This window comes from Nylanderia fulva, unplaced genomic scaffold, assembly GCF_048542155.1.
Source record: "Nylanderia fulva isolate GAGA-0341 unplaced genomic scaffold, ASM4854215v1 Scaffold11, whole genome shotgun sequence".
Lineage (NCBI taxonomy): Eukaryota > Metazoa > Arthropoda > Insecta > Hymenoptera > Formicidae > Nylanderia > Nylanderia fulva.
The window spans coordinates 5,044,216-5,070,241 of record NW_028189302.1 but is presented as its reverse complement, the minus strand read 5'-3'; the positions used below and the strand labels follow the sequence as shown (position 1 = coordinate 5,070,241).

The 26,026-nt window shown below is 43.1% G+C and overlaps 1 protein-coding gene across 3 annotated transcripts in view; it reads left to right on the top strand.

Annotated features, from left to right (window-relative positions):
* chm (lysine acetyltransferase chameau) overlaps positions 1-25,528 on the top strand; it is a 33,875-nt gene extending 8,347 nt beyond the window's left edge. For 2 of the 3 annotated variants that reach the window (XM_029310228.2, XM_029310229.2), the window contains exons 10-13: positions 13,224-13,317; positions 19,433-19,579; positions 20,669-20,775; positions 21,822-25,528. In XM_029310228.2, coding sequence (XP_029166061.1) covers positions 13,224-13,317; positions 19,433-19,579; positions 20,669-20,775; positions 21,822-21,947 — 474 coding nt within the window. In that variant the 3' untranslated portion in view covers positions 21,948-25,528. Of the gene's footprint in view, positions 1-13,223; positions 13,318-19,432; positions 19,580-20,668; positions 20,776-21,821 lie in introns of those variants that run through there. The other variant, XM_085487021.1, reaches the window with a different exon arrangement.
* Positions 25,529-26,026: the final 498 nt, after the last annotated feature.

The window sequence follows — 26,026 nt, the reverse complement described above, 5'->3', positions numbered from 1 at the left end:
TTCCCACAATCTGGGAGATCGTTTAATTATTTTGATATGCTGCCGAGTATAAAATGGAAGTCTTGTCGAGTAACGAGACTACGGAAGAGAAAATATATGCGAAACCTGCGGAAAATGTTACGTATAACGATCGAAACACGGAGTGTATAAATTCAGGGTGTCTAGCGGTCAGGGAAATCTGGAAAACCGGACATTGTCAGGGAATTTGACTATTCATCTGGATTTTTTCACGTTATTCTACATTTGTCTCAATAATTTGAAATTTTTTATTAAATTAATATAAACTTTCCCTCGACTCCCAGCACGCTAATTTTCTGTGTTGTTAACTTTCGAACCTTTACTTTCAAAAATATCTCAAGGATTTCATGATTTAACATTTAATTAATTTATCATACAAATATATATTTGGAAAAAATAATACTAAAAAGTCAGGGAAAAAATAAATTTCTGGTCTTGGAGAATCTGAAAAAACCAGGAAATTTTTTTCATCGAGTCTGCTGGACACTGAAACCAACGACACATTGAGAGTCCGAAGTAGGTATATACCCTCTATATTTCCGTACATATGCATATAGCCAATTAGAAATGTTTCCCTTCTTTCTTTCTCCCATCCCGTCGCAGCTTTTATGGGGCCGTTCGGAAGTACGCGGACTAGAAGAGGAGAATTCCTCAAAGTAGCTCACAGAATCGTTCAGATCGTAAGCTTCGATATCCCCCGTCGTAAAAGTTTCCTCCCGCAGCTTGACCTCCGATGATTCGGACATTGGCCTTGAACGAGACGGTCGTTGACCCTCCCCGTCCGGGCTAACGCGGTCGTTGACCTCGAGCGTCGCGGTCGTCGACCCCCGGGGCGGGAGATTCCCGGCGTTGAACTTGAATAAATCGCGCTCTTCACCTTGGACGACGCTTCCCGCGGATCCGTCGTCGTTTGGATTATCGACTCTTGCGCGCGGGAGACGAGAGGAGATTTTTGCCGCCTTCCTTCGTGCACCTTTGTGTGTCGCCTCCATCTCTCTCTTTCTTTCTCTCTTCTCGCGTGATACGGAATTTATTTCATCAATTCCAAGGCAGCCGAGCAGAAATTAAGAGGGTCGGATTGAGGCGTGAACGCTTCCGCCGCGTGTTTATTGAGACATGAAGAGCTATTCTTATGCCATTCCAAGACTCTTCGAGATTGCGTTTCGCTCTCATTCTTCTGCGTTTTTTCGCGATTGCAGAAATAGCTAATATATGTATTAATAATGTTAGTGCAAAAATAAGCGACAGAAAACTATCGAGGCGATTAAATAAAAAAATGATTCAATCTTTTAAGGTATACGAAGAAGTTTCTTTCTAGAATTACTGACAGACAAAACGCATTACAAATACGTCGACTTTATTAATTTCATATTCCATATAAAATAAAAATGCAAAAGAATAATTAAAAGCCTGCTTAGTTTTAATATAATAAATATATAAATATTAGAATCTACAATAAATAATTTCTCGCACGATTTTATATTTTCCTTGAAAGTCAATAACAACAACTGTTGGCTTTTAATAAGACGCCGACTATATTTAAAAACCGTGCTTCTTCGGATAACCCGAAAAGGAGAAACGCGTGTCACTCGCACGAAACCGGTTCCGAGGACCGGTAGGACCCCAGATAGCTCCGTTTTCCGATCCTGAAGTCCTTGCATCGTTTCGCGTTGACCGAGGACGCGACGCCGAGCAAAATTTCGGCAGTCCTTTCTAATCAACAAGTATCGAATCGAGTCGCTGTGTAACCTTCGCGATTCGCTTGTGAAAAAAAATAATAAAAAAGTGATCCGATTGCCAGTTGAAATTTTGAAATAAAGATAAAAAGGAATTGATTGACCGACACTGGCTAAGGTGAAAAATCTTTTATTAAAAAAAAAAAAACAACGTTTTGACCCCGAATTGGGTCCTCTTCAGGCTGTTAATCACGTTGTGTCTTTTTAATAAAAGATTTTTCACCTTAGCCAGTGTCAGTCAATCAATTCCTTTTTATCTTTATTTAAAAAAATAATATCGTTACACTTTGCGATGTTCAACCGGAAAAGGCCAACGAGTGGACCGAGTCATAGCTCGGGTTCCACAGTGGCTTTGGCCAGACGGTCCGGGTATTCGAGACGGCTAGGAAGAGAACGCAGCGAGAGTCTCGAGTAAACGAGACGTTAGCGTATCCTCTTACGCAGGTATTGTAGACGGTACAACCGGCGCGAGGACAGAGAGAAGGGGAGAGAAAAAAATAAGAGAACGATGGACTGACAGCGAGACACGCATGTCGAACATCGATGGCAATACTCTGCCGCGCACTGTTGTGTTGAAAAACTTTACGATTCACGCGGCTACAGAAGCGAGGAGAAATCGGGGTGGGTTCTGTGAAAGTGCTATATGCAAGTTCGTCACGGAAGACCGCGGGAAGGCTATCAAAACGTACGAAACACGTAAAAAAGTTAGAAAATATATTTATTTTTTATATTTTTTATATATCTTTTATTATATAATAATTAAAAGAAATATATACAGCACTTACAAAAAATTATTATATATTAATAAAAATCTAGATATAGTGTAAAGCACTTTTCCTATTTGTCTATTATTATTGATTACTATTATATATATATATATATTATTGTAGATCTTTTTGCGAGTGAGACGACAGAGACTTTTCTTCTTCGACCTCGACGTGCGTGAATTTTAATTCGCTCGATGCGTTTGACACCGTAGCTTGCGCGCTATCTGAGTAAATTTGAGCCGAAGCAATATTTGCGAGTCTACTATGCGCACTTGCATTTGAAACGCAAGTACAACGCGATATTATTTTTCCTCGGTGCAGCAACCGAGATACCTGTCCCGGAGAGAGAGAGAGAGAAAGAAAATGACGGATATCTCTTCGACGTGGGAGTTCGATGAAATTCAATCCTTCGCCAGATAGCGACAGATAGGAAAATAAAGCGTATACACTCGACACTCGATTACAACTATAAATTAATTACACGTTCGTTATTTATTTACTTCAATACGGTTGCGATGCATAATAAACGAACTTTCGATCGATCACATTAATTGACCAAAAAATGTATTCGTAGATTGAAAAAGAGTTCACAATTTGTACAAAAGACCATGTTATCGTACGACAAAAGAATATCTGTCGAGGTATTTTCGCGAAAGGATCAGTCGTGCGTCTTCGAATCGCGAGATTCCGAAATAGCTGGGAAACGTCGACAGGATGTTTCCACTTCGGGTAGGAAAGAGCGTGAAAAATCGGCGGACGTGGTTTCCGTGGAAACGCGACGATCCGCGGTCGCTCAGGGCTCATTTGCCTAACTTCCGGTGCGCCAGTTAGCCCGTCACGGACGGCTCAGCGCGTTATATATCCTGAATAATGCATAGAGAGCGGTGGAGCGAGAAGAAGGGCCACGAAGGACGAGACAAGGAAGGAGACAAGTGGACGACGAAGAAGTCGAGGGAAGAAGATTAAGGGAGGAAAGGACAGAGAGAAGAAGTCGGGCCGACGTACCTGCGCCCTTCGCAAGACCAGAGCGGTTTGGACCCTGAAGAGATGGAAGGAGAACCGTCCAGCATATATAATATAATAAGTAGACAGACGGGTCCCTCTCTTACTCGGGCGTTTATATCGCGCTTTATGTCGCGTCGGAGAGGATAGGATCAGGGAAAAAGGCAGGCAAACGGAGATCCTTGGATCGCGTCTGATCCTTTCGCCGGATCCTTTCTTCGTCCAGCTACGAAGGCAGCCTGCGAAGCGTGACGAACGATTCTCGACGCTACCGAGAAACATTATTGTTCATCGGGGGTAATATATACGAAGTACATTCTTTCTGATCGTCATTCATTACTCTTTTCTTTAACGAAACTTGCCTGCGCAGGAATACACGGAAGATCAATCGCCAAGTGTCTTTCTCGCTCGCAATTTCATAATCCGACAGACGGAGAATCACGGAAGGGCATCAGAATGTCGGGAATTCTTCGAGAAGCTACTCCGATATCCTCGGTGAAACGTGGCGCGGAGAAGTAGACGGAGGAAAGGGAAGGAAAAACGAAGAAGAGGATTTTCCAGGAGACGAGAAGAGCTGCTCCCGAGGCGAAGGAAGAACAGACGCTCTCGGGGTGGACGGAGAAAAGGATCAGGCGAAGGGAAGGAAGGGTCGCGCGCACAAGAATCGTCGCCGAAAGGGAGGAGACGAGAAAGAGCGAGATAGAGAGAGAAAGACGACGGGAGGCGAGCAGACAGGTTGGCGGGTAGCGAAGGACACGAGAGAGAGAGAGAGAGAGAAAGGAATGGAAGGAGGGTCGGGCAATTTTCCTTAAAAATATCCCGCAGACAGTGGCCCAAGAGGGCGAGGAGACGACGCGACGCTAAGGGCGGCTGCTGGGAATTGCAGGCAGACAGGCGGGATAAGAGGAGATACGTAGGAGGGATGACGTAGGGTAGCACCGTCAGAGAGTACGTTTGGTAGTAGTAGAGATCGTCGATACTATACGCGCCTCGCTTCGTCGAGAAGAGGTTGGGGTAGGCTCGCCCTCCGCCGCCATACCCTACGTTCAACTCTCCGTTCGCCCTTCCGTCTTCTCTCTCTCTCTTCCTCCCGTTTATTCTCTCCCCGGTCTGTCTCTCTTAACCGGCAAAACCTCGCCCCGACTGGGGTCGATCGATGCCAGACAGTACTGCTGTTCGGGCGACCAAATCCCGCCAAATGCACATCCACAATGTCTGAGGGTCTCTGCCCCATCCTCGTCCTTGCGATTCTATCCCTATGGCGATGATTTTCGAATGCTCCTTCGGTTTCCATGGAAAAGTCTATGGTGGCATCACTTCTCTCGTACTTATGTTCTCTTTCTCTTTTTCTCTGTCTCATCTTGATTTAGATTCCAATCGCCTTTTGTGCTTGATCAGTTATAGGTATATATCGATGCGATAAAATCCTGCGGTCGTGCACCCCTTTCTTGTTGCGTGCGTGTTTGTGACGTGTATGCGTGACCATCCTTGAATCGAGAGAGCCCATACACATCGAGAATGATGATTGGTGCAAATGATTCGTCTGCGGAATTAATGAACCTTCGAACTGCGTCAATGATCCATTATCGATTATTCGTTGAATTTCATCAAGCTCTCCGAGTCGTCTCCGGATAACGTGGCATAAATCGATAAATTTCCGCGAATGATTAATATTCATGCATGCATTTTCTAAATAAAGAAATACAATTTGAGAAAAAAAATGCGTCAATATAAAGAATAAAACGTAAGAATGAATTCATCGATAAATTTTATGATAAAAAAGAGTGTCAAATAAAATTGCATCATTACATGCAATTTCAAAAAAATTGTCATTTGTTTTTTAGCTTATTTCTTTTGCACAGCAATTAATTTGATCAAACAGGCGGAATATTCTTTAATATTATTGAGCAAACATGTTGGTTTTTTTTTATTCTTTCTTCGAATGGAACCGCGTCGAATCGATGGTCGTCGTCTCAGGACAGATAAAGAAAAAGTTTCCTGAAGGAAAAAAAAAAAGAAAGAAAGAAGAAGAAACTAGTACAGGATACGTCACACTTGTTCGAGTCGCTAATCGCAAATCGGCGTTTCCATTCTTTGTGCTCCGAATTTTTTCCATTTACGTGGCTTACGACACGACAGAAAAAACCAACCGCGCAGCACGAGAGGAAAAAAGAAACGAAACGGCAGTAACTAATAGATCCCTCTGATCCTGCAGACCGGACAAAGGAGAGAACGGTCAGGTAATAACTGTTCGGCTACGAAAGGGCGAAAGCGCAGGACGAATAAGCCGAAGCCTTAGTCGATCCGCCGTTTTTTTTCCAAATCTACGACGAGGTCGCCCGCTGGGATGGAGCCCCCATTGTCTGGCCAGGAATGAAAATTCCAGAACGATCTTGCGTGTCTTCGAATCATTGGGTCTCGTCGCAAAATTTTCCTCCTATATAGAACGAATAGGAATTTGTCGTGTTAATCCATCACGAAATTTAATCATTTCCATTTCCATCCTTGTCTCCCCTTCTTTTTTTCTTTTATCGACGCAAACTATAGATCTGTATAATATGATGATAAAAGGTATGAATGAATTCATCTTCTCCCCTCGGCGGCTTTCAGCAAATTAATTGGACTTTAATTATAAATTAATGTGCTTAAGAAGCCCATCATCGTGTGTCTATCTAGCCATGTGCTAAATATTTATTCTACACCGGTGTCCTTGCTCGACTAACGAGCACGGGGCAATGTGCTAATGTAGAACGTGATGAAAGAGCGTGCTGATTCGAAGACGAGGAGATTGCCGATTCGCGAGACGGAGAGAGAGAGAGAGAAAAATCCTCTGTACGCAACGATGCAGCAATAACTCGTAAACGTGCAATTTAAAGGGAAAACGCGCGATAAGACCTCACGTATACCCCGTGTATTAACAGGAACGCTTTGTTCGGCGTAAAGAAAGCGGAGGAGGAAACTCGGTGCATCTAAATATAGAAGTGACTGTCGCGAGGAGCTGCAGTCGGCCATTAAGTTACGCTCACACGCATTTCACTGCATTTTCAGTAGCGCCAGAACTGGAATTTTTACATCAATTCTCACTTAAATGTATCAACACGTGACGACGAAATTGCGAGAGGAAGAGAAATAATTCATTTCTCTCCTTTGATTAAAAATACATTTTTTCGTTGTAGTATAAAAAATGTTATTCATTCCCGATTTTATTCACGATGCAGTTGCATCGGCAATGGTCCGGTAAACGTCGATGATAGGCTACGATCGCGTTCAGGACAGTACTTGCTCGATGAATTTTTTTTTATCTACCGTTCCGCTTGACCGGGTATATTTAATTTCATCGGCGATCGGTTGTTGCAGCTATACACTGCTGCCTGCATTTCAGGATTTCATTGCGATGCATTTGGCGTCTTATAAGAGAGGAAAAAAAGGAGTATCCTAGAACGTCGAGTCGTGTAAAAAAGAACGTGGAAACGATACTTGAGAGAGTTAATTTCCATTTACGCCCACCGAGTCCACCTCGTAAATATTCGCCGGCCATCGAAGCGGAAATTTATGTCGTCTGCGTTTAAGCCGATTCCTCTCCGAGAGCCGGTCTTTCAAGTCCCTGATGACAGAACGGCGGCATTTCCGCGCCACCGTAAATAAGCGTCTGCAAAAATTCCGGATCATTTGCAGGTCGTTGTTACAAAGATCGCCTTATACGTTCCATAGACACGTCTGCCGCAACAATACGTTAGAGGACATTATTTATTACATTCTCTCGCGGGAAAGACAGCGTCGTGAAAAGCGTTCGCAAGTGTCAAAAAAAAAATCTATTCGCGTTCGTTAAAATAATAAAACGCACACACACACAACATTCTTTTATTCAATGAATTTTAACATAAAAGGTTTGGAGGAGAAGCGCAGACCCCGAAATATGATCCAGACTCTCTAAACTACTCGGTGCAGCTTCTCCACTCGGAGACACGCGGGGCTAGAATTCTGATTAATTGCCTCTCGTCAAGGGACATCGGGGCGTCTCTCAAAGAGGTGCTTGTAAAGCGATCGTTAGAGAGAAGGATAGAGGCGGTCCAGTTGTGGCGAGACGCGAATCTCGCCCGCGGTCGGACACAATTATTTGATTCGTCTTATCCGCGAACGCTGTCTCTCTCTCTCCTCTTCTTCTCTCGTTCGTTCACCTACGCACCATTCTCCCAACATCGTCGTCGTTGTCGTCGTTGCGACGTGTTTATGAGCGATACGAGAAAGAGAGAAGGAAAGATAGAGGACAAAGGAGATACACGTATGTATATGTACGACGGATGCCCGCCTGCTGCTGACCCGCGTTCCAATGGTTCTCCACTCGTTCTCCACAAGTTCCCTCTCTCTTCTTTCACTTCGCCGTTTTCCTTCCTGCGTGTTGCACGTATGGCACGACGATACGCAGAAAAGGATACTGACCGATCGGAAGCCTTTTACGATCGTCACGCCATGCCATGCCATGCTGTGCCGAGAGTTTTCTGCATTGACGCGGGTCTCTTCTACACAACATCGGCCGGAAAGATGATTCGCATTGCCTTCGGACTTGGTGTCGGGTTCGGGTCTGAAAAGCCAATTTTCCCTCGTTCTCCTGTTGCAAATCATAAGGTCTGTTTTTTTCAACTAAACTAGACCTTATCTTTTTCACTCCATATTGGGTTTGTTCTTTATTGTTGCACTAGTGAACCAGTTCGAACTGGTGTAGTAAGTTTGAGTGAAACAAAGGATTTGTTCTTTATTGTTGCACTGGTGAGCTAGTGCAATGAGTTAAAGCGAGACAAATAGATTTTGTTTCACTCTAACTTACTGCAACAGTGGACACTAATTCACCAAGTGCAGCAATAAAGGACAAACGCAGAATATATTTGTCTCACTCTAACTATTGCATTGGTTCATCAGTTGAGCAATAAAGAACAAACCTATTGAAAGAGACAAATTCTGAACTAGTGCAGCTGAAAAAAGAGATCTATACGTGATGCAGACGAGAAGCGAAAAAAATACGTCAAAGTTTTACGACTGGTACCGCGCTGCTTGTTTCGAAAGCGAATATGGATATAAAGTGATACTAAATAATAAATTACAACAGAGATAACGAAAATATAGAGACGAATCGTCGCAGTTTCGCGTATCCGTTCTGAGAAATTCGCAGGAAAGTGCACAAATTTACGTCACTGCGCCTTTTAACGGGAGGGGACGATAACGAGAGACCCGTCTGTCTGCCGTTTCATTGATCGAAAAAGGACACTCGCTATTAAATTCGACGCCCACTCGCTATCGCACTCGCCGTGGAATTGTAAATTGTGTATATATACGGGTGCGCGACTGATGAATTGAAATACCAACGCCTCGACTCGCGCACAATGACGGTTCTCATCGCTAACATTTCGCGCCGCTCAAAGGCCAACGTGCGTTTTGCCTCGCTATTTAAAAAAAAAATCAATCGCCGATTAATTCACGAAGGCAACAAGCTCGGAACTCAACAATGGGGAGCTCTTTTTCACGGAGCGCATAAATTATCGCATTTTCTCTCGCACACGTGTTTACTCGGAATTATAGGTTTCTATTTTCCCATTCATGTGCGCGCACATTCATTTTTACCTCATTTAAATCCCTTTCCCTTTCTCTCGAATTTCGCGGCTACATCTTTGTCTCTTTAACTTTTTTTTTTTTTTAATTTTTTCCTGTCCATTCATTCTTGATATCTCTCGAAGAGATCCTTCTGTTGCCTTAGCTCGTCACGCGGGACAGTTTGCGCGATCACGTACGAGTTCGTGGATCTTTGATGAAACTATTTGGACCTCTCGTTAGGTCGGCTAAGCGCTAATCGAGGTACGAGAGAGAGAGAGAGTCTATCTGTATATGTGTGTGTAACGCGTTCGAACGACGCAGATGGTGCGGATCGGTCGCCGAGAGAAACGTGCAACTACATCGTTACGATCATTGATCTGTTTTATTCCTCTCTCGCACGTATAGAGCTTGGTGGGCCGTGGCTGCGGCCTCGCGATCGTTACTCTATGCGCCAGGAGTTGCCGCGTTCCGGAGATGAAGGGAGACGAAGGATGAAAGAGGGAAAGAGCGAAGTGTCGGTATCGATTCCTGCGAACTATATATCCGCGAAAGAAGCTGTAGGATATACCTCGCCTGCCTTCTCGGGCCACAGAGAGAGAAAGAGAGAGGACTGCGCTTTCCTATACGCTAGGACAACCCACGACAACGCGCCGGATGATTTTATTGACGCATGCTAGTCAGGATTCAGGATCTCGCGTCGAGAGAGTCCTTGACGCATGCATATATATCGCGACGAAAATAGAAAGCATTCGCAATCACGGATGTGTATCGTAATGCATTTAATTTCCCCAGTAATGACGAGGATTCAGTCGGATAAAATTTTATGCGACATGGTGTAAAGAATAATACCTATAATCAGAGTGGTCGATGAAGCAATTATAGTTTGCACAATTTATAAATGAGATGTATATATTTAGTGATAAATATGTATATGGTATAAGAGAGTGCACAGAATTGAAATTTCTGGAGCACTCTCCGGGTGTCGGGAATTACGGTATCTCATTCGCTCGTTCGTCATTCGCCGATCGATTTCGTGCGAGCTGACAAAGTGCTTCGTCGCCTTTATGCCTTTTACATTATGGGGCGACCGACTCGGCGGAGGAAGCGAGAGATCGTGCGACAGGAAAAAAGAAGGAAAGAGAAAGGAAAAGTATGCGGCGTCAGTGTAGGGACGGCGAGACGGCCCTGAGAGCAGCGTAGAGATTACCGGACCCAAGGACGTCGCGGGCCCCAGATTCTCTCTTTCTCTCTTTCGCTGCTATCTCATTTCCTCCTTCTTCCCTCTTTATCGACCGTCTACGCTTTCCGTATACATTTTTTTTTATCCACAATCGCAGAGCTCATTGATTTTCCCTGTTTCCTTATTTAGTCTCGGTAGACACTTATCTAGTGATTTATCCAGCGACTTATCTAGTATCTGACAGTAGGACTTGACTGAAATTTCAGAACGTTCAACGTAGTTCTGGGTGATCGCAGACTTTGCTGGAACAATGGAATTCCTCACGTTTCCATATCGATGATTCTAGGACACCTTGTACATTTTACATTCTCGTAGGAATGACGAGGGATAGAGCCGGAGGACGATCCTCGGCTTTTAAGACCTGGGTATGCTGCTGACTCATTTTCATACCCGTCGATTTGTCTCACTAATTCCAGGGACCGTCGAATGGTCATTCTTTTCTACTAAATCTGTCAGGTCCTGAACTCTCTCTCTCTCTCTAGTTTGCGTCCAGTAATACCATTGTCAAAGTTATCGATACCTTCGGAATATCGGAGAATACACTCTGGTACAGAAATTCTCGGTAGAACTCATTCTTATAGGGTCTAACGGTTGGTGTCCCCTGCCTCATCTTCGTTTCTCTTCGGCACAGACGGTTGCTCTCCTGGGGCCCAAACTTTCCCCCGACATCTCGTCGGTCTTTCCCCTCGTCTCTATCTTCTCTCTGTCTCTCTCTCTCTCTCTCTCTCTCTACGTCTATCTCTCCTACATATTTCTACATCTCTCCTCTCTTCTTCTTCCTCCTATACTTTGCCAAGTTAACACGCCAATACGCACACGTGGGTCGACGCGTACACGCACACAATAAAATGCGGGTTCGTGTCCTTCGGACCGTTGCTGCCTCGGCAGTTAGCAACAGCACGGCCGCCGCACGGCCGGAAATACCGGGTGTCCGAATATTACGAAGGAGACGGATTTCGTTTGAAACGCCCATACGGACCGATTCGCTGGATATACAGAAGCGAGAGGATCCTCGTTGCGTTGCGAGGCGGAAAAAAATTTTAATGGCCGACCCATTAATTTTCTTTTCACGCTTCAGCCTTCCTGCTCCGAGAGAGTTATACGGTTACTTTCGCGATTTCGCACAAATCTCAGGAGAGAAAGAGAGAGAGAGAGAGAGAGAAGACTGCGCCAGGTGCGCGATGAGTCTTGATTTTTTTTAGAGACCGCACGTTGAACGCAAATCGTCCGAACGCGAATTTATTTTCGAGAAATTCCTGCGGTTCTCCCCATAAAATAGCCCTTTTTTCTATTTCTCTCTCGTTCGAGATATCCTCGAACTTACCGCGAATTCTCGTTGCGATACTTGACGGAAAATGATAGGTGAATATTTATTGAAATTTTTATTTTTATTTTGAAGAAAAAAATATCTACCCGAGAGATTAAGGTCTCTCTGTTATGGCGAACATTGATAAGAAAAAAAGATATGGAGAGATTTTAGAGGTTGCTCCACGTGGATGATTTACAATGTCTGCCACGACGTTTGCGGAAAATGCATTGGACATGAGAATTTCTGCAGTTCGCCATAAATTGGTCACATTCAGCGGAATTCAATGCCTAAACTTGAGGCTCGTTCGTGAAAATGTCTCAAATAATTAACACATTTGCAGATTATTCACGTCCGATTTCTCCTTCAATTCTTGGTACCGTAAGGAGTGGCTAGAAATGTTTTTCAAGAACAGAGACCCGGACTGTCTCGCAACAAGCACAAAAAATTATTAAAAGATCATTCCTTTGAAAGAACTTGGTTCGCTAGTTAAGTGATTTAATGCGGTATCGTAAATATGCGAAACATTAATTTTGCAAGCGAGATAAGTAAAATCTCGGATCCCCGCGATGAGTTGAAGCAAGAGGTGAGATTCCGTAACATATATACAATATACATATATGTATTTTTTTTATTATAGCAGATAATGGTCGACTCTTTTACTGTCGCTTTCATAATATGATAGGTTTAAGGTCGATACCGAGTAATCCCTGGAAAGGATGACTTATCTAATCTGTGTCCGCCCACTGCAACCGCAATCGCGGTTAAAAATGTGGAAATCACTTCTTATTAGAGAGCCTATAGTCTATTCTATTTTTGAGAATGATTTTTAGAATTGCCAATAATTTTTCAGTCGGAATAAAGAAATTTGTGTTTCTTTGACCTTAATTAGTCAATGAAAAGCTACTCTACTCCAAGGATTAAATTTTGGAATAGAGCCAGACATGACACTTTCATGACGTTTTATAGTATGACGCTGAAGATTTAATGCGATCTTTTAGGAGAAACATTTCCGAGATGAGGGGTTCACGAGAATCTCTGATTAATTTTTTCATTAATTTACGTGACGAATAGGAGCTGCAACTCTCTTGGAAAAAAGCCGTAAAAAAAACATCTTTCCAGATATATTACACAGCTTATTCCACATAGCGATAACGCCGGTCTCTTATCTTCTTTATTACGAGAGAAAGCGCGAATGTGTCTCCGTTCTTAACGTCACAATTTCGCGAAATGCATCTGGTATGCGCTCGATGACGATGAGCGGAATATCATCGATCGCGTATCTTTAATTACGCGCTTAATTAATCACACGTTTATATAAGTTTCACTTGCACGTAGCATGCACATGCAATTCTATCTCGCTCACGTTGAAATTTAATATTCTTCGCAATCGATATTATAATATTACAATTATATAATTTATTTATTTTTTATCATATAATTTATTTTTTTTTTTTATTATACAATTTCTATATAGAAAAAAGAGCGATGAATAAAAAAAGCACTGCATTCGTTGCAACTAAACATTTTACGTAAATAATAATCAGACTCCTCTTTCTCTGTTTCAGGAGAAGAACTCCTTCCTTAATTACAACGTGTCCTGCATCCTGACGCTGCCGCCTTACCAGAGGCAGGGTTACGGCCGGCTCCTCATCGATTTCAGTGAGTAGGAAAATATCGAGAAATACAACAGTTTCGTTTAACCTTGGAAGTATAAGGACGGCGATGACGGCATCCTTCCGCCCGGCGAAATCGAAAGGATAACCGAATTAGGAGTAGGAGAGTAGACTCTCGAGCGCGGGATACGCCTCCGCGTTTCGCGACGAGGATGACGATGACGTCGACGAAGAAAAAGGCCGCGTGTCTCGGCGATAGGATCGTTCTTCTTGGCCGTTGAACCGCTGGAAGAAGGCCGTTAAACGCTAAATCTAAAGGTACCATATCATGTGCAGCATGCTGCCGCAGCAATTTGTTGCTACTGGTGAAGTTCAATTGAACGAACATGCGACTAGTTGATTCTAATTATTATAATATATTGGTTAAATAATGGATTTGAAGAATAAAATAGATTATCGTGAGAATGTAAAAGCAAAAATCGTAATTTGAACTTTGAAATAACAAGAGAACAAAGAAATATGATCTAATAAATTTTAATCACACGACTGATTTGCTGCTGCAGCATGCTGCGTATGAAAAGGCACCTTAACACGCTCTCTCTCTCGCGAAGTCTCCCGGATCGTTCGAGATGGAGGAAAAAAAAAAGCCGGAGATTCGCTCACCCGTCGCGAAAGCCCGTATTCGGCTCCAACTGTGAGCGAGCGATCTCTCTCTCTTTCTCTCTCGACAATCCGGTACCTAAATTTACCCATTGCGGATATTTCGGCGTCTGCGTTACTCGGCGAAATCTATTTCTGTGCATCATCCTCGGCGATCGATTTTCTAAACGCTTTTAACGCTAAAACGTCCCTCTCTCCTTCCAACCCTCGATGGTGGTGGTGGTCATCTCGTACCAATTTCTCGACACGCACGAATATACACGACGGACCTATACACATGCGCGGGACTCACGAGTCTCGAAGCGTAGCGTGGATAATTAAACGCGGGGGCTTTTTGCCGTGACGTCATTTTCATTGATGCCGAGCGAGCGTCGACGGCGTCGGGCGGGCATCGTCGGCGCTACTACATCGTAGTAGGAGGGGTGAAAATGCTGGTGCGCGTCGGGAGGGTTGGTTGGTTCGTTGGTTTGGTTTGGTTGGTTGGTTGGCTGGCTGGCTGGCTGGCTGGCTGGCTGGCTGGCTGGCTGGCTGGCTGGCTGGTCGAGGGTCGACGTACTGTGCCGCCGTGGTGTGTCGGTCGGTCGACCGGGGGTGGTTTCACAGTCCCGCCGACTTTTCCGCGAGCGAGACGCTTTCCCTCCCTCCTCTCCTCCTCCCTCAGCCATCGTCCTTCTGCATCCAGTGTCGGGTGCCATCGACTCCGCCGCCGGCCGTATTTCGACTGTACAAGGCCGGCCCTACGCGAGTAATTTAATAACATTTCTTTTTCCGCAGTTCTCGCAAAGTCAAACGAGTTACTTGAATTCGCAATATCGATCAAACTTGGGGTCTTCATATCGTTATCCTTATAATTCACCAATTACTCTGAATATTTATCGACCGCTTACGCGGAGCATTCGTACGCGACCATTCCACACTGTGTCCAACATGTTCCATAAGAGAGAAGGGACAGAGAGAGAGAAAGAGAGAGAAGCGAAGTTTGCCCGGAGGGTCGCTGTAAAACTCTTGAAGCACCAAAGCGTATCGATATCCGCGTTCGTTCCACGTAGCGGGAGTGCGACGACGGCGGCGCGATGGCGTAGCGTAGGGGTTGGAGAGCGAAGTGGTCTGCGGAAAGTGCGACGCCCGGCGTCTCGCCGCATCGATCCGACCCTCTCCCTCCCTCTGGCCGCCGACGTCGCGTACACGCTGCGTGCAGACACGCGTACACCCTCGCGCTTCCTGTCTCACGCACCCGACGCACTCCTCCTCCCCAACCGCACTCTCTCCGCGCACCTTGATCTCCGCAGCAGGCTCTTCCGTATACCTGCCTTGCCCTGCCCTATCCCTCCTCCTAGCGCGCAGGGCGCCCGAAGGACTCGTATATGACCTCTCGTGACCTCGCTCCACTATCCCTATACGTATTGGCAGGGTCACCGACGCCCTCTCCCTACGTCCAGTTATACGATCGGCGAGTGGGGAGACGGAGGGGTTGCCGCAACATTGCTGCGACTGGGCAGCGTGCAGCATCTCTCGCCTTCGTCGGGGCGAAGGGCGGATTCGCAGTTTCTCTCTTCTCGGACACGTTTTCGGCATTTTTTTCTCTTTGTTTTTCTCGAGACTCCGCGCGACATCTCGAAGACAAATCGTCCCGGCCACCCAAAGAAATTGCAAGTTGAATTTGTTCCCTAACTGCAATAGAATGAATACATCTTATGTAGCGGGAAAACGAATGGGGGGTTTCGCGACCTAACTCTTTCCATTCATCCTGCAGAGTGAACAAATCTGTTAAAAGTGAATCTTCATTTTAAAGAGGGAGGAAATACAATTTTTTAAGGGCATGCCGACTGATGTCTGTTTTACCGACTTTGAGTTCAAGGGCTTCTCTTTTTATTGGCTATACAGATCACCTCGTAACAATACTTATTTAATGCAAAAGTTCTGCGGTTTATTTGTACACAAAATATGGCGCTCCCAATAGAGACGACATGAAAGAATTCATTATTATCAGGATTTTCATTATGGAGGATTTTTAACCTGTATATTCAATAAAAAGTGAACCTAACCTAACTTATAAAGTCCGTAAAACAGAACTACGGCAGAGCATTCCCTTAAATATTTCTGTAATCAAACTCGCATTAATAATGTCACATAATTTTTGCTTGTTTATTTCGATTTCTCGTTAATTAAGAATGAAACGTAAATTACACCTCGCGATTTTTGCTCCGACCACTCGCTCCATTAAGCCTCGCCAAAGACAAATATCGTCGACAAGTCGTAAATCTTGTTCGTCGCTGATTCCGACGAACTGTTCTCTCGGCGGTGCCGAATTTGGCGAATTTCCCCCTTCGTCGAGCCGATCCCTTCCCTCTCATCCCGTCATACCGATCCATCTTCCTTCCTCTCGCTTCGCGACAGTCACCGTTTTCCTCTTTCTCGAATTTCCACCGTCGAATTGCCTCCCCTCCGTCGATTCTCCCTTTCGCTCCATCCCTTCCCTGAAAGTCTGCAAACTGAACGGACGCGTAATGAATGCGTTCAGCCCTCCCAAAGTAATCAGTGGTGAGAAGGAGAAATGGCGGGGGTGGCGGTGAATACCCGCGACGAGAGATGGTAGTCTGCGGAGAAGGAGAAGAGAGAGAGAGAGAAGTGTCCTCTCTGCCAGAGCGGAGATACACGGTCCGCGAAAGTGAAGGAGATGGTGCGGCATGAAACAGAGAAGAGAGAGAGAGAAACGTGTGGTCGTTGAACCCTTCCGCCGGCCGGGAACACTCTGGAAACCGGGAACGGAGGGGACTCGGTGTCCCGGTGCGGGTATATTCGCGAAGGACACGAGTCTCTTCCCGTGTCTCGTCCTTGTCCGTCACGAGGATGAAAAGGGCGAGGCTTTTCTCTCTCTCTCGACTTTAGCGAAAAGATGAGGAATGCGAGAACGGATGCATAATAGATGCACGTAGACGAAGGCTTTGGGGCTTATTTGGGGTCGGGAATTAAGGCTCCTTGGAAAAAGGAGCTCTCCGTGCAAGGATTATTATACGGTGTATCTTCGCATAAAGTATAAGAGACACTCAAACTGTTGCGACACATTTTTTATTTTCGCCGATAGAATTTTCTCTTCGAATTTATCTGAAAAATTAATTATGGTAATCGTGGGACAATATGGTATTGGCAGAATCTTATAAGAGTTATAGTGAAAAAGAGATAGTAAAATGAATCGAACATATTTGATCTCTTATTGGGATAGATATTAATATTTTGATTGTGGTGAATATTAAATTAAAGAAACTCTTGTAAAATTCTTTCAATATTATATTGTCTTCGATTACCATGATTTTCAGGGTATAAATTTGAGGAGAAAATTCTCTCTGCGCATCGTTTTACATATTAATATTTTTCTCTCATCCTCTCTCTAATTACAAGAAGATCAATTTTTATTTCTGAATAAATCGAAGAGTGGATATTAAGTATGATCCGAGACTATAAAGGGGGCTTTTGTAGAACAATAAATTAAATAACTCAAAGGCGTTCTCGTGACGCGTCCGTCGGTAATCTCTTAACACTTAATTAGCCCGTACTCTTTGATACATTTAGCCGCGCGAAAACGGCGCATTGAGAACTTTAAATAAACGTCTTCCGACGACGGCGAGATCTTCATTGGTGAAAGACGGCGGCGAGAGAGAGAGAACGAGAGATCACTTTGCTAATGAAGGAGCTTTTGAATTCGCCGACGTAATTTCGGGTACGCGACAGCACTGATATCTCCTAGCGAATCCGTCCATCCAGTAGCGAAACCCACGTAGCGGAATCGGTTATACATAATGTAAGGTTCTGCTCGCACGCGACAAGTACTCGTAAGATCCAGGATCCATTAAACCCCATCAGCCCCGTCGCAAGATTGACTTTTACTATTCCTGTCTCGAGTCAGATCTGCGCAAATCGGATCTCTCGTTTCACTCTATCTAGGATCGCAGGACTTCTTCCAGAAGGTAGAGAGAATAATTAACATTTTTTTGTTCTCTAATTTTTTGATTTTATATTTTCATTTTTTTTTTATATTAAATATACAAATTAATTTCCGTGTTTTTTTTTTTCAAAAGGATAGCAAACACTGAATTTTTGTACCGATTCCAAGAGGGGACAAATCATGTCCTCTACTTCCTGTCACGGTGGATGATGTGGATAATTTGCAGATTTCGAGCCGCAAGCATCGTCATTGGCGCGTTCTCCTCGTTAAAAATTTGATCCCGGGGGAAACCTTTGGAACTTTTTAACGATCCAAGTTCGACATCAACATTTCCGCTCCTTGGGAGATTTCACCTGCTCGACGAGGAGGGGGCGCTTTATCGATCTCGTCCGTTCGAGTTGCGGTAGATCTGGATCTGGCATTTAAGTCGTCCCTTCTCGCATCCTTGAAAACGGGTTTTTAACCGGTCCGTCGGATAATTCCATTGACGTAGACGGATGCGCGCAACGGACGATTTCGCCGATTCACCGGGCAGACGACGGCGCGAAACGGGTCCACCATCCCCTATATACATCAATAAAAGCGATACAATTAATCAGGAAGTAAAAGAGTTTAATGCAAAAAAATTATTGATGCCAAAGTATTGTATCGATTAAAATATATTGCAAAGATTGTCGCCAAAAATAAAGACAGTATCGGGAAAATGAGTAAAATCGCAATTACGCTTTTTGACAAAATGTTTTTTTTTTTTTTTTTTTTTTAATATCTCCAAATCCATAACTGTACATCAACGTGGGATTATCTGTCGAGCAACATTATAATTTTGATAAAAAATCACGTAGTGTCATCGATGAATCATCTCGCGCAGAACCATATTAGCGTGCAATTGGCGAGACCTCGCGCGATAAGGGTATATATATGAAATAAAATTCCCCCTGTTCTTTTCTCCCTCATCTGTCTATATATTTTTCTTTGATGCCTCGTAGAATATTTCGGGCAAACGAGGCGGAACGGACGTTCAACCGGGAGCAGACAGGTCCGTTCCTCTGTCGGATCCGGTCAGCCACTTGTCTGCGCTCGAATTAAAGTGTATAATAGGATTCTTCTAGCGGATTACACGCACACGTACCTTCGAGAAACTTCACAAAGATCTCGCCAGTTTCCGCCGAGTCTAATTTATACAGTCGCTTATCAACATTCTTTTCAAATCGCAGCGAGATAGCTCTCTTCAAGACCCCTGTCGAGCTGGTCCCCCACTTTTCAAAAATTAAAAAACTATAATAGCGCATCATAATGAGCTATTCATGAGCTTTTATCAAATTTTGCAGCCCTTTCTTAAAAAAAAATTTTAATTTGCGATATATATAAAAGTTCATTATTATATGCTATTAGTTTTTTATTTTAAAAAAATGGGGGGCAGCTTGACAAAGATTGATTGTTTGCTTTCATATTTTTTTTTATGGAAATTGCTATTCGATGCACGCGATTTTCTACGCCCTCGCGTAAAATCGAACCTTTGCAGGTACAAATAATATCGAGTTGATCCGCTTTTGCGCAGGCTACCTGCTGACGAGGGTCGAAAAGAAGATCGGCTCGCCGGAGAAACCGCTGTCGGATCTCGGCCTAATCTCGTACCGCAGCTACTGGAAGGACGTGCTGCTCCAGTACCTCTGCAATTTCGGCGGCAAGGAAATCTCCGTCAAAGGTGAGCGAATATATATATAAGTCCTAACCGCGACCTCTCGAACCAGGACTTTCGGCGTTCCGGAACGGTGCGATTTTTAAATATTCATGCGCGAAATAAAAGTGCAGGGCAAGTTTTGGCTCTTTGAACCACCTATACGGTTTTTCAAAGCCGTATAATTTTTTCTCGGAGCAAAAATTTACATTCGTTGCATAATTTCCCGGCGAAAGGGATCTTTAAAAACGCGAATCTTATGAAAGTGCGTTAGATGGACTAGAGGGGAGATTTATTCCATCTCGATAGAATTTACATACACGAAGCACACACTCACATGCATATATACGGTTAATCCACTCTCGGTCGATATTACACATTCTATTTTAGATTTTGTGTCTCGAGAGAGACAAGGGAATCATCAGCGGGGGATTTACATCGCATTGTTATTGATCTGATGGTCAAGTTTTCCCAACGTAACTGGTTTTAGCGGTTGAATAATTGTATCCACGGGGGCAGAATAAACCGCCCTTATATACTCCCCGTCGAGAACCGCAGCAAATTATACATGATTCATCATTTCCGCATTTTCGCAACTGCTACTCTGCAGAGAGAGAGAGAGAGAGACCTTCATTTAGGTTTATTATCGGATCCGAGTTAAATGGATTCGATATTAAACGAACGTCGAGCTAAAACAAATATAAATATATATATATATATATATTTTTAATTAAAGATTATTTTTAAACTCGAGCCGGAGTCGCGCAGCTAATTAAAGAGGCTAACGAAAGCAGAGGGTATTTTTCTTCCCGATATGCCTTGCAGATTTTTACATTCTGATCCTTGTTACTTTACACACACACACACACACACACACGCATGCAAAAATCTCAATCGGTATAATAAATTGACCACGTCTCAGCGTGAATCTTCCCGTTAGTCTCGTCATTTGATGAAATCTCAGCGTCGCGAGAAACAAGTTTCTTTCGTGAGATTGGATATTATGACCCGTCGAGGCTTTTCCGCCGACAATAATTCTCGATTCCAAGGAGGGTCGCGTGGAAAAAAGACCGTTATCGACCATGAGACAGGCTCGATAATTCCTCTTTCACACAGATATCAGCAAGGAAATGGCCATCGACTCGTACGACATTGTCAGCACTTTGCAGGCCCTCGGCATGATGAAGTACTGGAAGGGCAAGCACATCATTCTGAAGAAACAGGTAGGAGCTCTCTTTTGTTATTGTAACCTGTCATGCATATATACATGTATATACGTGTATAAAGTTCCCCTTCGCGAGAGCGATCTATTCTTTCCCGCAAGCGCGCTTGTCATCGTATCGGATTTATTATCGCAACTCGCGATGTTTTAAACATAACAATTCGTCGAGAGAATCCTCTTGGCGAAACGTCATTCCTCGATAAATTAAAAAAAAAATTGCATTATTCTTGTCGCATGACAAATGTAATAGAAAAAATGTAATATGATATACCAAGAATGGAATACTTATTTTAATATTGTATATATCGCACATAAATCCGCTGGAAATTTATTTTCAGTAAATAACGCTGAAAGTTCCACACGTTATATTGTCACTGTCTATAAATATACAATTAGTTGGACTTGACGGAAATCGTTTTTTTTTTTTTTTTTTTTTTAATTCCTTTTTCTTTTTTCCTCGCATCAGAGAACGACAGATAGATAACGAGAAACGGATGACTCGTCGATGTAGTATAACGAGAAAAAAAAGATTTCGACGCAGACCATGGCTTTCCCACTATTATCAGGCGTATCTGATTAACGTGATTACGACGGCAACGAGGATGATCCGATTTCGCGATCGTATTCGAGCACAGTATTCCCGAATATGGTCGACCGCGAGGCTAATTATTATTCGACTAATTCGGGTTGCTCCCACCCTCTTCGTATATATTACGATCACCAATCCCCCACCACGGTCTTATATGCAGATCAGGACACTCATTAAAATAAAGTGTATAAAAAATGTACAACTCGAACCTGTCATGTAATAATATATTTTACTCTATTTTCAAATAATTTAATAAAAACCATTCTTAATATTTAATATTTATTCCGACATTTCTTCAATTGTGCGCAAGATCTAACACAAAACTGTCAAAAGACTTGGAAAAATCTGCGCTGACGCACATTGCATAAATCGGCCATATTAGTTAGATTTTGTTACACTTGACAGCATGTAGTCCGGAGCAGTTGGGCGCGATAAAAGGACCGTTGAAATAATTTCAGGACGTGATCGACGACTACAGGGACAGGCTCCTGAAGAGACGGGGTCCCGTCTACAAAGAGATCGATCCGGAGTGTCTGAAATGGAACCCCTTCCAACCACCCAAGACGCCCTCCGCCTCGAACTAAGACCCGCCGGAAGCTTGAAAGTGCGCCACCTTCTCTCTCTCACCCTTCGAGTTCCTCTTCACGGTCGATCCTGCCGTCGTCGTCGTCGTCGTTCTCGTCTTCGGCCTTCTCGCCGACGTACAGGGAGAGCACCGACAGATCCGCGAGAAAATTCTTCCAGGAACTCCTTCATTCCGAAGAACGGAGAAGAAACGACCGGTGAGTTCTATCGCATTCTATCGACGATACCGTTAAAGCTCGCCGCAAGAGAGGCAAAACTCACACCTCGTGATTTTAAGAGCGTCGTTATATGTTGCGAGGCTGAATTTATAAGCCCGAAGGTGCCTTCTCACACGCAGCATGCTGCAGCGGCAAATCAGTCACGTGATTAAAATTTATTAGAGCATGTATTTCTTTCTCTCATTATTTCAGGGTGAAAATCACGATTTTTGCTTTTATATTCTCATAATAATCTATTTTATTCTTAAAAAATCGAATATTTTTCTAATATAATAACAATAATTAGAATGAACAGCAACAAACTGCTGCGGCAGTATGCTGCACATGAGATGGTACCTTGATGTATATTTTTTAGAATGCGCTGAAGATTTTTTAAATTTTATATCATTCAGAAGAGTGAAGCTCTCTCTATCGACATTTATATTTAAATCTTTTGACACATTTCTCGAAGAATCATTTTGAAAGAGATCTATTTTCAGCAGAACTTTAAATGCATACGCGTAAACTACTTTTCCCATTTAATATGTAGAACAAATGAATCATGTGTAAAAGATTCGCTCTCGAGCCGTGTAAATATGAATATCGAATAAATATGTAAATATATATAGCGATTCGAATTTAAGCTACGCGGCGCATATCGATCTGCAATTGTACATTTAATTTCGATGCGGTAAAAATGCAGGGTTTCTCGCTCGGCGATAGAATGGCGGATGGTGCATGAAAACGTCGGTTACATCATAAGAGCGCATAAGAGAGGCCCCGTATATGCACCGCATGCATGCATAGAGGAGCGTATCCCTGAACCGGCGGCGCTCCTTCGTCGCGTCGATGCTGCGCCGAGTTCGTTGGTGCATCGACCTTGGCATCTCTCTCATTGGCGCAACCTCGTTGGTGCAGTAAGTTGCATAACGGCGGAGAACCGCGTTAACGCGCCGGTGGCGCATCGATCAGATTGCGTCGAATGCGCGGGGCCACTCGGGCGAGAACTTCCGGTTTCGCGAATTTCACGAAAGAGACCTCTCGTCGACGGACTTTTACTCTGCTATGAAGAGAAAAAAAATCTTTTTTTTTTTTTTTCGATGACGTGACACGTCGCAACGTCGTGAATCAACGTACGTATATACATATATGCGCATATTTAATTTCTGTCTCGCGGAGGTTGCGCGATTTCTCAAGATTCTGAATCTCTGACGCGGGGTTTTAATTATTCGTCATTAAATTGTCTTTGTATAACTGATGCCAACATGGAAACGAGGGAGGCGAACGGAAATTTTCTTCGTTTAATATTCGCGCACCGGGGAATAATTTCGTCGTTAAAATACATCCGACTCTACTGCATCGCGGCCGCAAGACGTAGGCACGAGAGATACGCTATTGATCGGTCTACCAAGGTGCAATGCTTGGCTGCAGAACGGAGAGAGAGAGAGAGAGAGAGAGAGAGAGAGAGAGAGAGAGAGAGAGATGTGCCAACGACGCAGAGAGGCCTCGACGGCGACGACCGAGCAAATGTGAAAATAACTTGAAAGGTATCGATTCAAGGTCATACGCGAGTTCAATTTAAATATGTTTCGTGTCCTCCGGACATATAGTGATACTGGCTGCCGGCGAATGGACTTGAATGGTCAAACATGGTCTGGAATAAAAAATTCCGACAGCTCTGTCACGCTTCTGGAAATTATCGCGAAATTATATTTATTATACCGCGTCGAGAGAAAATAGATTTTTTTAATTTTAATTTCAACTTTATATTTTATGAAGCGCGAATACTTCTTTACGGTAACTTTTCCGTTATCGAGAGATTCTACACAGAATCTAGGACGGTAGAAAAATACGCGTTTGATTACCTTTGCAAATTTCCTCGTTCAATTATCGCTCGGATAAATCCAACGATAAATGAAAAATTTCCGCTGACGATCATCGAGCACGCGTCGTCGAAGAAATTGCATTCTTTTATTCTTTCCATTTGTTACGACAATCTTTTTTAATGAAGAAAGAGAGAGAGAGTGATCTCTATTGCGCGCGATGCAGGCAACGCAATTCCGAGACCCTCTTGTAAACGAGCTGCACCGATTCCAATTAATACTTTCCAGAACTGTCGGAACTCTTGTAACTTGTTAGCTTTGTGAAGCGCTGGTGCACTTTAACCCGTTCTAACCGGTCGGACTTTCGCAGTTCGTATATACCGATGATCATTTCGGGCCGAGAGAGCTGGCTCGAACAAACTTGCTCAAACTTAGACTCGCGCGAGCTGTCAAACTATCGAGAGCATCGCGAGAAACTCTGCGAATGGCTAAAACGGCGCGTATCGTTCGACGTCATGGAGATCGAGATCGGCAATTTTCCATCTTTGCACGATTTTATCACGAGAAGAATCTCCTTTCGCGAATCTCAACTTTTACGCGGATAAAATAATTAATTAAAATCTACAAATTATACGAACGAAGAGGATATACTTCTCGCAAAGAATCTTCGATCTCCGTGACTCGAGATCGATACATCTTCTTAGTTCGATCGATAATTTCTCTTAACCCTCGATTAACCACTGTATACTCGACATATTTTTCTACCCCCACGATTTATTTATACATCGTCGCCACATGGGTGCGACATGGTTTTTATCTTTAAATTGCGAACGAGATTTGTATGCGTGACAGATAAATAATAATCGGGATTTCGGTGATCGGGGGTTAATGCAGAGATTTTAATGTTATTTAATATATATTATATATATATGTATGATTGTAAATAAAATATGAATATATTGAATGAGATGACTGCAATGCGCGCGTATATGTATGTGTGCGTTGGGTATACCTTTTTGTAATCGTGTTGTATCATCGTCACGTATCGCGAGATGTTCGCGCGATATATATGCAATAAAGTGTAACATAAATCTATAATACTACGTATCCATTTTCGATCATCACGTGTCATCATCTTCGTTGAAGCGAGACAAATCTGTTCTGCATGACGCAACAAGCGAGATTTACTCGCTTTTAATTGTACAGGATTTTTTTCCATTTCTTATATTTTTCTCTCTATTAATAATAAAATAACGATATATATATATATTTCAATAAAAATGCATAATGAACTTGATGTCGAAAATGATGTTCCTGATTGACGTCTAACGATTCATGCGATAAGTAGTGAGTCACTTTATATTATATATTTTATTTTATATCGAGAGACAAGATCGTGTCTCGCCCAATAATCTATTGTACAAAGAATCGTGTCTATTGCGTCGATTAAAAATAAACATTGCAATATATATTTATTACTTGCAAGACATATTTTTTTACACACTTTTTATAGGCGCAAATAAAATTGTACATATACATCAATAAAAGCGATACAATTAATCAGGAAGTAAAAGAGTTTAATGCAAAAAAAATTTATGATGCCAAAGTATTGTATCGATTAAATTATATTGCAAAGATTGTCGCCAAAAATAAAGACAGTATCGGGAAAATGAGTAAAATCGCAATTACGCTTTTTGACAAAATGTTTTTTTTTTTTTTTTTTTTTTTTTATTTTTAATATCTCCAAATCCATAACTGTACATCGACGTGGGATTATCTGTCGAGCAACATTATAATTTTGATAAAAAATCACATAGTGTCATCGATGAATCATCTCGCGCAGAACCATATTAGCGTGCAATTAGCGAGAACTCGCGCGATAAGGGTATACATATGAAATAAAATTCCTCCACGGACGTTCACCCCGGGTTACGTTCGATTCCGTTCGGTCGATACCAAGCCCTCCCTCTCCCTCTTCCTCCCCTCTTTCTCTTTTAGCGCTCGTTAAAGCGCGTCATTAAGCGCGCTCGATTGACTTGTAATTCCACTTTAATTTCT